The following is a 14,417-nucleotide window of genomic DNA, read 5'->3' as shown; positions in this document are numbered from 1 at the left end:
AAATCATAATTTCTTATTTAATTATCTTATAGTTGAATATTTAGGTATTTTTTAAATCAAATTAAAATTTAAGTAAGTATATTATGATATTCATTAAAATCATTGTCGACATTTTTTTATCAAACACTTCATAGCCATACATAAACATCACCAATAATATCACTGCCAGTAGCATATTATTTCTATAAGTTTTGACTTTTACATCATCTATAATAGTTGGTATATAAATAAATTTAACAAAGTATATTAGATAAGCAATTTTATAACCTGAAATTTTTTGGATATTATAATGATATTATTATTAAAACACATTATTTTACTAAAATATGAAATATTAATATTTAAACCTATTCATGTTTAGTATTAAACAATATACTCAATATAGATACATTAATAATAATAATAATAATAATAATAATAATAATAATAATAATATTAATAATATATATATATAGTAAGGTGTAAGATTTAAAAATAATTAAACAGTAATTATAATTCTCTATTTTGCATTATCATTGTAATGAATATAGTAATAACTAATAATACTACATAGTATACATACCGACATTTATATGTATATTTTTTACAATCACATCCAACGATCTTTTGGCTTTTTTAAATTCCAGATCTTTTTTTTCTTTTCTTTTTCATTTTTTGTGACAACTGAGCTGTTTAGGTTCGGTTGATACATTTGAATTTTTATAATAATAAATAATAATTAATGAGAATAGTCAGAGTTTTAGTCACTCGAAATCGAAAGTCGTATACAGAAAAACATTTAAATTTCGAAATAGTATGACTATATTCTGGCTATTATTAATTAATTTATCAAATATCAGTTGATATAAATAATGTTGAATACTGTAACCATGGTTATAAAATACTACTACTCAGTCACCAATATTAATATTAGACTATACAGAATGATTCTTTTATCATTGTACACTCATTATTTCAAAAAGTATTCATGTTTTTGAAAATATTTTTTAAATAGTTACAAGTTGTTAAAAAAATAACGTTTTTATTAAAAAAATATACTTTTAAATATTTTTTATCCATATATTTTTTTAAGTTTTTTCTACTTTTTTGAATGAAAAAATAGTTTTAATTTCATATTCCAAAGCAGAATAATTTTCTGAGTATTTATTGATATATAAAAATCGAATTTAGAGCGAGTAGTTTATGAGTTATAAATATTTAAAGTTTAGATGAGGAGCAGAGTGGAGTGATACGGGGTTACTCCGCAAAATGTTTGTCCACTACTCTGCTTGTCTAAACTTGAAATATGTATAGTATAACTCATAAACTATTAGTCCTAAATTCGATTTTTATGTATTAAAATACTCAGAAAATTATTTTGCTTTGGAATATGAAATTCAAACTGTTGTCATTCAAAACATTCAAAAAATTCAAAATAAAAAAACGTTTTGTTTAACAACTTGAAACTATGTAAAAATGTTTTCAAAAACATAATGAATACTTTTTGAAATAATGAGTGTATAATGATAACATAATCACCTTATTTATTAATTTTCAGAAAAATCAAAAACATATTATAAAACTGAAAATCACAAAATCGAAAAAAATAGAAATTGTTAACAGATAAACATTTTATATTTTTTAATTTTCATAACTGTTATTATTCTTGAGACCTAGATAAAAGGTATTCAAGCTAAACATTAATTTTATAGTGTTCTCTTATCAGGGCACTGCCCTGACCGCCCTCCGGTTATTGTGGCACTACTAAATGCTATAATATTACCTAACCTATATAAATACATAAAAAAAAAAACAATATAATTTTGAAATAATATTAAGACAATCAACCAATGATTTAAAGTTTTTCCGTTAAGAAAAAAAATGTATTATTATTGTAATTATTCTCAATAATACTTTTTTAATCTTATTAATTAATAATAATTATAAACATAAGCCGGCGCGGTGTATAGACAATTTCGGTACATTAGTGTGTATATTCTACTACGATGGTATTCAATCGATTATCATAATATTCGACGGGTCATAATAATATTATGAGTTCAGATGAAAAGTATTTTAATTATTGTCAACAGTTCAACAAAAAAATATGTTTAATATAATTATAGATAGTTTAAAATCATTAAGTTTAACAGATATTATTTTTTATTTTGATTAGTTTATCAATTATGCATACCAAATAATAGTATTAATCGTGGGCTATTATATCAGTATTATATTTATGCAATATAATTATTGAGAACCTTGAGACGTATATAATTTCTCGTATGAACTTTAAACATCATAACGATTATATGAGAATACATTTTTATACTAAAAACAAGGTACTTAAAGGTACTTATTTCATCGTTTTATCTCTTTGAACTTCTCTCTGACCCTTCTTTAAATATTCCATTCAATACATCAAGCTCGTTTTCTCGGTATCAAACCATGAGCTATTATTATGTTACAAATTTCAATAATACAACTATGATCATGCAACGTGGGTAGTGGGGTTCGACTCGGCTTTGATGACCCACCTCTCTCGTAGTTCACTCTTTATTAGGTTATATGGTCTTTATTTACCTTTATTCAAACTTATTATAATATTCATGTCGGCCAACCTTATATGTATTTAAATTTTTAAGGTCCACTCTATAAAACGTTCAATGTTTAAAGTAAAACTTTTAAATTAAATATATAAATATATATATATATATATATGTACATCATAAAAAAAATAAAGTCTTATACAATTATGTATACTTAAGTTTATTTCACTTAACTTTCTGTAAATAATGGAGAGACATTTTACTGTGATCGAATCAACCAACTCCTATAAATACCAAAATAATATATTTTCAAGGCTATACGTTCTGAATTCATATTGCCTTACGAGCCATAATTAATATAATATGTAATCAAGTATAAGCGTGTCTTCTTATTGTTTTCCAATAAACATTTTCAATTAATATTTGAAATTAGTATAGTGGAATAAATAAATGTACTCATTGAATGATGTTTACAAAATATTGTATTTATTTATTTTTAATAAGTACAGGCCTAGGCCCAAAACCAGTGAGATACGTAATTATTTGTTTTTCTTAGACGAGACGAGAATGCATTCTGTGAATATTGTATCGACGTTACTTAATAAACTTCTTATTTTATTTTCGTTTTAAAACTTACAAATTATATAATGAAAGTTAAACTGGCTTTTATTTCAAAAAAAAAAAATTGCATTGTAATCATTTGATTTAGTGACCTATGTATGCGATTCAGTATAATAAGTGAAGCAAATTATATTACCTACGTACCTTCTTTATGATTTCTGCGCTTTGAAAATGAAATGTAAATAATTTATAAGGATTCATAAGAAAAGCTCAGTTCTGATGACTTTGTTGGTTCAAGACAACCTTTGAACAATATCAACTTATCTGTAAAGGTTATAGTACTATTATACAATCAATAGCTGGATAATATCCAGTGGCGTAGGTATTATATAGGTTATTTTAATAAAGCAGACTTTGAGATAAAAATTTGAGTTCTATTGTTATTAAAATTATTAAAACGTGCATTATATCGATTCGGCCTCAACGTAGCGAGATCAACTCCTTTAAATATCCCATTGATAGTAGTCCGCAGTCATGCGAATGCTATGCTAATAAATAATATAACAACTATAATAATCAATAAAATTGTGCTATGGAATGACGGTGGTTCGTAGACTTCAAAATAATACTCTTATACAATTAAAATTAACAGAACATCCTTGCAATATTGGCATTAACGATATACTTTTATTATAGAAATCATTACGTTTTAGAACATACAATACAATATTATTCAATAATGAAAATTCTATTTCATCATAATAGGTACGCTATTTTTTAATTGTCACACATTTTCTTGGAAACAGTATTGGGAAGATTATAATATTATATTTCTTAATAACCGCAGTGTAATCACTTTGGTACAATAATAATAATAATAATAACATTAATAATGTATAGATACTGATGTTCGTTAAAAATAAAAGAAAAAAAAATGTATTTGTTTGACAATCACAATATTATTTTACAGTGTGTAATATTATGATTAAGTATAATATAAATAACGTATGTATAACTTTATTAGGACAGGAGTAATTATACAATCAAATTAGAGGTACCTATTCAAAAGAAAAAAGAAAAAAAATTACCAGAAATTGACAAACGAAAAACAAATCAACACAAAATACATTCACCTATATATTAACCGACAACATAAACATTAAACAATGACAATAATAAAAATAACTGTTATACAACGATAAAAAAAAATATTAGTTTTAAAAACAAAATGTGTGATGTGCGTTTTAAAGACATAATTATTATCATTATTATTATCATACAAAATATTGAGATTAAGTTACACGCTTAGGTATATAGAAGTATTACTGATTTTCCGTGTTTAAAATCCCCAGTAGTTAGCAAAAAAAGCGCATGTCGAATTTAGCCAATTGTTTAGCATCTAAATTAAGCTTTTAATTAGCAAAATAATAATAATGATAATGATAATGATATTTTTCATTGTATTGAAAATACTTACGAAAAAAAAAAGGTTATTATCATAATAAAATAAAATCATTCTACAAATAAAACTATCAACGTCATCTGTTGAATAAGGTTTTAATAAATGAAGAACATATTATAACGTGTAAGTGTATACTTATTTCTGTTTAGAATAAACAATGTACATCAAGATTATATTAGGTACATAATTTTCCATATAATAATTTTATGAATTAAATTAATAATAGTTCAGTTGTTTTAATTATTTTTTAATTAATATTATAAATAAATAAACACGTCCGAGTGAATAATATTTTACATCATTTTTCCGTGAAATGGAGCAGATCATTATTATATATTTTTTAGACTTGATTATTATATGAATATATATATAATATATTTATATATATATATATATATATATATATATATATATATATATATACACGAATGGAAGAATTTTAAGCAACGGTTAGTTTTTGTTGTTAAGTAGATACGACCAAAGAGATTCGTCGATAGTAGAGTTATTAAAATACTAATAAAAACCTTATTGAGTTAAACTAGAGAGAAACTATATTTTTTGATTAAGACACAAGTTCCAGCATAGTTTTGTTCAATTTTTAAAGTTATTGTACCTATAAAGGGATTTTAAAAATACGGAAGTTATTGTTTAAACACTATCTCATATTTGGCACTTAAAACAGAGAAATAAACTTCAATCAAAGAGGATTATTTTAACCAAAGAAAAACTTAATAAAATGATTATCTAAATTAGTAACTCAAAATTAACAATCAAATTAAAGCATAACGCAATTCGCAAAAATTGTAGTATTATAATGAAGAATATCAGTATAATGGCAGTGATTTTTCGTTATACTTATTAAAAAAAAAAAAAAAAATAATAACAATAATTATAATAAAAATAAGAAGAAGAAGAAGAAGAAGAAGAAGAAAAAGGAAGAAAATATATACTACATTTGAACAGCATAATGTACTTGATGTCATTCAATAATTGTAATCTACACAGATGATCCTATGTTTACTGTGGACCACACATAGTTTAACGCAGTCGATCGAATTCGAATGACTCGAAATCATATTTTATTTTCATGTATCGTATTGTGGAAGCATATTTTATATTTTGTAAATATTTCTTTCCCAAGTAAATCGGACTTGACATGTATAATTATAGAGCGGAGCACCAAACACAACATGTCTTATGTGAATGGATTAAGGCCCGAACGATTAAAATATGCAACAGACCCTGCAGAATGTTATCGTAGGGCGAACTGAGCGACATAAGTTCGCACGCGTAGGCGGCATGCGGTGTGCCATATTAAGCTTAGACTAATAATAATAGTTGTAAAAAAGGCAAAGATGGTCAACACAAATGCATGATATGTACCACATATACACAGTTAGAAATAAGTGAAAAACTGTTTAAAATAAACTGTAAAGTGATCATACATAATATAATATATAGATTATATAATATATATATATATATATATATATATGATTTGTATCAATAGATGAATATGTTTTATATTTACATTTAATATTGATTTTTAGAAGTGTTAAGCTTATAGTTACCGAAAATCAAAAACGAACCATAAGCGTCGAGATTTGGTCAATGAAAATAAATAAATTAATAGATTCCATTATTGTTTTTTTTTGTTTTTTTTTTGTTTTTTTGTTTAAGAATACTGCGCTAGGAAGACCATAAAATATTTACGCTCCGTTTGTCAACAATTAGTGTATTATGTGGGTAATAATACAATGTATTGAGGATTTCGTGCAAATATCATCGCAACCGCCGACTTGCATATTTATCGTCCAAATATAATTTTGTCAGTCTACGATGCGAAAATTTGATGATCAATTTTCTCAATGCGGCCCTGAAAGAAATAAGTTTTATATTACAATAATGACATGAATATTAAATATTTCGAACTGATGTATTTCAATTTAGAAAATCTAAATACTGTATCGAAGAAACAATTTAAAGTGAAACAGATAGAGTAAACTGCATATAGTTTACCTATGCGTATAAGTGGAATAAAAAATAAACATCAGATACGTAAAGATATTTTTATAAAAATATAAAACATATATATTTTTAAAAAACGTACATGCTGTCTAGTTACCAATTAAAATGGATAAAATACGATTTATGATCGTTAGGTAGTGAACAAATTTCTTTGCAGAGATTACACGAGTGATGGAGTTTCATAATATTGTAGATTTCTCGAAAAGTACACTAAGTCGGTTAATACTTAGCTGTACTCCTAAGAATAATTGTTGTATCGAATACGGCGTTTATATCATTTAACGATTCGACAATAGCATCAATGTGTTTTTAGATAAAAGAAAGGAAAAATGTTTTTAAATCAATTGAAATATTTTCAACTGCTATGATGGTTATGATTTCAGTAATCATGTCTTAAATATTTACCCGAGAAGGACGTGGCAAGTATTTCGACGGGCAAGGAACCGCGGCGGTGCGCCAAGAACGAATCCATCGACTGGCCGGTGGACAGCAATACGTCCGGTCCACCAGAGCTCCGTCGCTTCATTGACTTTCTGCGACGTCTTCGGCTACCTGGCCGGCTTCCGTCTGAACCTCTTCTCTCTGAAACCACATCACCAAATTGAAAGTTTTATACAAAATGTCGTACACCAATAATGAACGTAGCAAAAAAAAATATGATAATATCGTAATTCTATCATTGCGTACTTAAGAATTATATTTTTATGAATTATAGGAGGGTAGACAGAGTACGGTTTTCATAATCTCGAGGGAAAATTAAATAAGCTGACTTTTTAAAATTTTCCTATGATAACTACAATAAAATAACGTGTCGGTCTAAAAATTAAAATTAATAATTTATTATAATAAAATATTAATCTAATATTTAATAAAATTAATTTTTTTATAATTTAGGTTTTTAAAAGTGTTTTGTTACTTATTTATAACATAATTTACAGCTAGATGATAATATTATCATATTGGTTGATAAATATTTAACAGCTCTAAACTTATATGATAAAAATAAAAAAATTACTAAAATTAAGGTTATTGAAATAAGTAAAATTTTTCGGTTGCAGGGAAACTTTACCATTCTTAAATACACCACATGTATATTTAACACAACAATGATACAAATTTCGCATTAAAAACCCATTTTTATTTTAGCCGATAAAATGTATATCAAAACTTTCGGCTTAAAACAATAAAAACAAGCTAATAAAAATGAAATTGTAAATTTTATAACGAATTTCTTATTAGACAAATAACAAGTCTTGTTTCAAGATTGTAAATAATATGAGTTACACGTCATATAGACAATCTATAATTATTCAATAGAATAATCATCTATTATCATGAATTACAACCAAATAATACCACCCATGCTATTCACTAAAACAATATAGTTGTTATTTATATTTCATCTGAGCGATCAAGTTTATGATTATTAAAAGCGAACAAATGAAAAACGAAGCAGAAATATTTATATAAGAATTTAAATTATTAATTTTTAGTAATGGACATTTTTTCATTGTAAATTTGAAAATATTAATTAATTAAAGTAAACATTAGTTAATTATTTAAAAAAAAAATATAAATTTAAATTCAAATATTTTGAGTTAAAATAAATTAAGTTTTAATAAATTTAATGTTTATCTCAAACAACAGTAAATCATTTGGTTCGCCAATATACTAAAATTCGTTGATCTAATAAAAAAATATGAAAATTGCTAAATAAGCAAAAATAAATACAGTAAAAAAGACAACAGTCTAAAAATAACTTATATAAATTGTTAATATGTCATTAAAAAGCAAAGCGTATTGACTGACAAAAAACCCATATTTAATTCATAGTATGTTGTTACAGGTAATTTTGAGTATATTGTTATATCATTATATATGCTAATAATATGATAGTGTGTAGATGCTGTTTTTCTTTTCTTTCTAATAATCGATGATCGTCTCACCTGGCCGGGAAGGAGAAACAAGAGGCGAGCTCGATAATCCAATATTGGAATCATACGGTAGCGACGAACGTCTCGCGCCTTGCTTCCGGCTATTTGTGCTTAGTGGCCCTGTGGCCACCACCTTAAAAAGGGCACCTGCGATAGAAAGCCATGCATTAACCACAAGTGCACAAGTACGTTGACATAAAAGCGCTGTGACTGCAGTCATTCACAAATAAAATATTATGGTAAAAAATGTTAAAAAAAAATTAAATTAAAAAAATTATATAAAATGTTATAAAAAATTAATAAAAGTAATTGAAAAAAAAATATACAATTTTTTAAATACACATAAAATTTGTTTACTCTGTTTGGAAAAATCTGACGGCACAGACCCGCGTCTGGGAATAGTTGCTTCTTGGCCTTTACTAGCTGCTATGTGCCCAGTACCATCACCGTTTCCAGCGCCGACCGGTGCTGAACCTCGGCGTCTCGTCAAAATCTAAAAAAATGAAAGACAATTTATTATTTATTTATACGGGATTGATATTAAATTGGTGTAGACCATAAATAGATAATAATTTTCATACAACTATGGTATTTATGATAAATACAGTGAGTTATTCGGTGTAAACGACGATAAATAATTATAGTTATATTATATAACTTATATAATTAGAGTGGTCAATAATAGACAAGGTACTTGCGGGAATTTACAAAAAAATTAAGTGATTTATATATACAACATGTTGTATAGTGATCTGATATAATTACTATTTATACACCCTAGTAAGATTCTGTGTACAAAAATAGGTTATCACTTATCCGTTTGTAAAAAAGGAAACTCGATGAGTTCCGCACTGGAAAGAACAAACTATTATACAGTCTTATACAACCTAAGAAATTCCATTGCCGAAAAATTGAGCTGCCACCATCTGTGATAAAATCATCCTAAATTCTATGCTATTATTGTATAGCAAAATCTAAATAATAATTTTCAAGATAAAAACCGATTGACTAAAAAAAACGATTTTCGAAAAAATAATGGTAATTACAATTTACTAATCGGAATAATATTAAATGTTTGTTTAAATAATTGACTTTGTATTTCAGTTTTTAAATACTAATTATTATGAGTACATCTAACTCAAATTCATAAATAACTTTTTGAATATATATAATTAGGTATTTAATTATTACTGTAGTTGAAAATAAATAAAATACGGCAATAATTAATAAAATAATGGATCTTAATATCAAAATTAATGATTATTAAACCCTCTCCCGAACACAGAAACTTCATAAAATAAATACAGAGGCCGGTTGCAATGCACTACAGTTTATATAATTTACTCCACTCATCAATACTTAAAACTTTCTATTCAGTAGGTACTTATAACGAATTTACTACTTGTTCGAAACTTAATTTTTATGTATAATCATGAAATACGGTTTAAAAAATGTTTTTTTAATGATATCTGCAAGTCATGCGAAAAATATTTTCTAAAAAACATGAATACTATTTGAGAAAATAAATGTTTATATTTCAAAGAATTACGATGTACTTCTTATATATTATACACTATACTAGCTGTTCCGTACACTTCGTTGAACGTACATAATGCATCCGTAATATATTTGGTTGCCTAATGCTAATATTTATAGCGTGTGAATAAATAATAATTCTAACATAATAATATCAACTTTACATTGCTATCCTATTTAGTGTTTCTCGCGTAGTTTTTTTTGACCTTTTAAAAGTAGTATTTAAAAAAAAAATATATTTTTCGCTCGGATATTAGACTAAATATATTTTTTCAAAGTATTTTATCGATTTCCTAATATTTCTTTTTAAATTATATTATTTGATTTTATATTTAGGAGCATAGATATATAAATTGTTTCTGAAGGTACACGTGAACAAGCGACGTAACAGTTATCCTCGGGCACTTCGTTGCCTATTAAAATTACGCCCCTTATTTTGTTCAAAGTTTATTCAATTTGTTATTTATACTCATCGTTAAAAAACGACACGGCGTTTCTTTTATAACTTTATATGCGTATTTGGCGATTATTTTAAACATGAATAACTTGTTTGTAAATATTAAAATCAGAAATGAGCTTAAAACCATGTAGGTATAAACACTTTCCGAGTCTTAAGAAATAAACGTGCAATATTTGGTGACTATTGGTTCAGTAGTTTCCAAATCATAAGCCCTTTAAAAGCGTACACATTTATTTTAGGTTTTCAAACGTAATTTTAGAACACCTTACAAGTTATAACACCGTTGTGTCCGTCCGTTCATTGGTTACCAGTACATAGTTACGTTTGTTGATATTAAGATATTTATTTATTTTCCGTAGTTACTGTACATAGTTACGATTGTTTGTATCAAGATTGCATAACGGTTCTATTCAAAGTGAATTCATACTAGCCAATATTAAAAAAAAAGATTACAAAATAAATCGAAGTTTACTAAAATCGTTTTTTAATATCGTCTACGGCATTATATAGTATGGTGTATTGGCTATTGCGTTGTATTCGAATTCAGGAACTGAGCACGCTCGCGAAAACCGAGCTTTCCTAACTCACCTATATAAATACATATTTATACAAGCACCGCGGGCACCCACCTGGTTCACGTGATTGCTGTTTCGCCTGATTTCCGCGTTGGTCCTAGCTGCCGGATCGACGTTTTCCTTCTCCTTGTTGGACGAAAACCTGGCCAACTTAAACGCCCGGTCCGTGTCCAGGATCAAGTCGCGTTTCGTGCCGTTTCCGCCGGGGCCGGGGCTACCGCCACCGCCGGCCGACTGACAGCCTTCGCTGCTGGTCGAACCGGTCCGGCTGGACGCCGTGGACACGGCCGACGTGCCGCCGCTGGACGACGAACACGGCGCCGCGGTGTCGCCACCAGTGGACAGGTACCGGGCGCGGACGTACGGCTGGATGGGCGGGAACGTCTGCTGCCTGGTCAGGCCCCTGGAGCTTCCGGCCTGGTACCCGAGCACCGGCGACGTGACACCGTGTATGACGTTGCACAGTCGGCTGGCGTCGGCCGTGTTCGTAATGGTCGCTATGCTCGGTTCGGGTATCAGGTTCTCGGCGCTCACCGGCCGGTCGTCCACGTTGCTCATGTTACTGCTGCCGCCGCCGCAACCGCCGCCGTCCGACGACCGCTGCAGCCCGCTGCTCCTCGACGAGCCCACCGACATGCTCAGGCCCTCCTCCTCCTCCTCCAGGTACGGGATCTGGCCGAGCGTGAACCGCCGCCGGTTTTCCGCCTGCACCAGCAGCGTCGAGGGCACCGTGCCCTGCAAACTCTCCCGGCGCAATATCGTGCACGGCAACGCGTGACCGGTGGTGACCCGGGCCAGATTCAGGGGCACTGAGTGCCGGCGGCCCATCTTGTCCACGGTCTCTAGCATGACGGCCGGAAGCGAGCCCCGGCGACTCTGCTGCTGTTGCTGTGGCGTATCCGGTTCGTTTTCCGGTTCCAGTATCATGTCGTCGGCGTCCGCAATCAGCTGCTGCTCGACGGAGTTCTCGCGTTCCCGGAGCTCTTCCCACTGCTGTTGGTTCTTTCTCAGGTTTTCCATCATCGAGTGCGATAACTTGGTGTCCAAAAACTTGTGCCACAGATTGAACAGCGGCAATACCATGAACTTGAAGAATACTGATGAAAAAAAAACGAAAACAATAAAATAAACTATGAAATAATAATTTTATGATTTCGTTCGATGAACGAGTATATACTCAACAATATTTCTATTATCTATTACAAATAATATAGAAACTATGAATTATATTTTCCGAAAATCTATATTCAAATTGATTTACGGGCTAAACCGATTATATGCAAACATAAAATCAAATAATAATTTCAAAACTAATACAATAACAGTAGGGTGTGTTTTACTTTAGTATAAAATGTCAAATGCATTGCAACATCAAATAAAATTTTACTCGATAAAGACAGTTATTGTTACCTATGTCGATTAAAATCATAATACCTGTATATTAAAATAAGATATTAACAAGTATCTGATATTAATATATTAATTTATGTATTGATTCTTCAATTGTTTTAAATTATATTAAATAGTGTATACATAGTCATTTATTACTCGTTAATATACTGTTTTTTTTTTCAATTTAACGTTATATACGTGCGTATTAAGGGTTAATAATTCGACGATATATAATACACGAATATACTCAAATGCAGTAGAGAAACTAAATGCTTATCTTATAGGTTATAATGAAACCATAAATATAAATCGTGTTCATAAAAATTAAAAAAATATACGTTTATTCGTGCGCCTTTATACAAACAAACATACTGAAATGAAACATATGTATGGCTGTTTTTAGAATAAAAGTATTTATTTTTTCGATTGTTGGCCATTATATTATTAGCTCTCTTCAATTAGATAAGTCCTCGGTATGCGTCAGTTTATCTTAAATTTTAATAAAAATACGAATTTAATTAATTTTTCTTAGAATTTTAGACCATAATATAATACTAACTACATGATTTGAATATGACAGAAAATATCAAAGGCACGTACCGGTTTGAATTTTTGGCACCGTATTGTTGTATCGATCACAGATATCAGTGACTGGCAATCCCAACTGCCTTTCGTAATCGCCCTGCCTGAAAAATTCGTCGCACACCTTCAGACTCCATTTGCGACTCACGTCCCACGGCCTGCATGGGTTCGATATGTCAGCACACTTAAGTGCTATCTGTAATATAAAGTGCCGCAACTCCGGGTCCTTCATGTCCAACTCGTCATTTTCCAGATAGTTCTGTTGAATTTAAAAAAAAAAATGGTTAAGAACAAATTATAAAACGGTACACATAAATAGTTAAGTCGGTAAATTATTTTAAAATGCGTTGAGTTTAATACATAAAGTAATTTGTGCTAAGTGTACTGTTTCGAAAACACAATTTACACAAATACCTACAGTTTTGTATATTTTGTGAAAACTGACACAATATTGCTCAACAATTAAATCACTTAACGAGCTTTAATTATTGTTTCTTATCGTATTATATTATAAAAATATAAAAGGTCTTTTTAGCAAATAATATGATATAACTGAGTGTATAATATATTTAATTAAAAGGTAATTCATTAATTAAGATACATTGGTTGTTATCCAAGTATATAAAAAATATATTTGAAGTCTAAGGCAATACAAATAATAATAATAATAATAATAAAAGATTCATCTAATTAATAAAACTACCCAATTTAATTTAACATCAAATGTTGATGTGTACAATAATACTTAGTTTAAAAAAAAATTATCAGTATCAAACCAACGCTAGAGTTAGACATTCGAAAATAAGAACATATATATCTATTGTATATTACATACATCGTACTTACACACATCTGGAAAACACATTAAATATTCATACTTGGAGAATGTTAAATATTTTTATGGCAAAAAAGATCGTAGAAAAAAATAATAAAAGTATATTTTCGTCCCGTTTTCGAAAAGGAATTCATGAATTAAACATGGAAAGTCGAGATCGTATAAATGAAAAAAGTTTTCGGTGCGTTTCAAATGTGTTATATTTATATATATAAAAAATAGATACTAAATAATAATATAACCACAGAGAAAAGTCAGGGTAAAAGGGGTAGGGGCGTAATTTAGGGGCCTAATTCTTTCTACAAAATATTATTTAAACATTAAAAAAAAAATAAAAAATAAATGTTTAAATCACAAAAATAACTAAATCATAAATTTACTAAATATTGATATTTGATAACAATATGATAAAGTTTGCATATAAGTGAAAATAAGAGTTCCGAACAATGTAGTTTAATGTAGCGCGTGGTATTATTACCACTGTAAATTAGTATCATTAACAGAATATTCAATTAATAATTAAT

General features: G+C 28.6%; 1 protein-coding gene across 5 annotated transcripts in view; it reads right to left on the bottom strand.

The window, feature by feature from the left end:
- Positions 1 to 3,754: 3,754 nt before the first annotated feature.
- Positions 3,755 to 14,417, bottom strand: part of LOC132929703 (high affinity cAMP-specific 3',5'-cyclic phosphodiesterase 7A-like) — a 110,640-nt gene continuing 99,977 nt past the window's right edge. For 4 of the 5 annotated variants that reach the window (XM_060995255.1, XM_060995231.1, XM_060995247.1 and 1 more), the window contains 6 exons: positions 13,077 to 13,317; positions 11,139 to 12,181; positions 8,871 to 9,006; positions 8,526 to 8,660; positions 6,985 to 7,161; positions 3,755 to 6,427 (listed from right to left, as the gene is read on the bottom strand). In XM_060995255.1, coding sequence (XP_060851238.1) covers positions 6,417 to 6,427; positions 6,985 to 7,161; positions 8,526 to 8,660; positions 8,871 to 9,006; positions 11,139 to 12,181; positions 13,077 to 13,317 — 1,743 coding nt within the window. In that variant the 3' untranslated portion in view covers positions 3,755 to 6,416. The remainder of the gene's footprint in view (positions 6,428 to 6,984; positions 7,162 to 8,525; positions 8,661 to 8,870; positions 9,007 to 11,138; positions 12,182 to 13,076; positions 13,318 to 14,417) is intronic. The other variant, XM_060995239.1, reaches the window with a different exon arrangement.

Source organism: Rhopalosiphum padi, chromosome 1 (genome assembly GCF_020882245.1).
Source record: "Rhopalosiphum padi isolate XX-2018 chromosome 1, ASM2088224v1, whole genome shotgun sequence".
Lineage (NCBI taxonomy): Eukaryota > Metazoa > Arthropoda > Insecta > Hemiptera > Aphididae > Rhopalosiphum > Rhopalosiphum padi.
The sequence above is the reverse complement of the archived record's forward strand: the minus strand, read 5'-3'. Positions and strand labels throughout refer to the sequence as shown.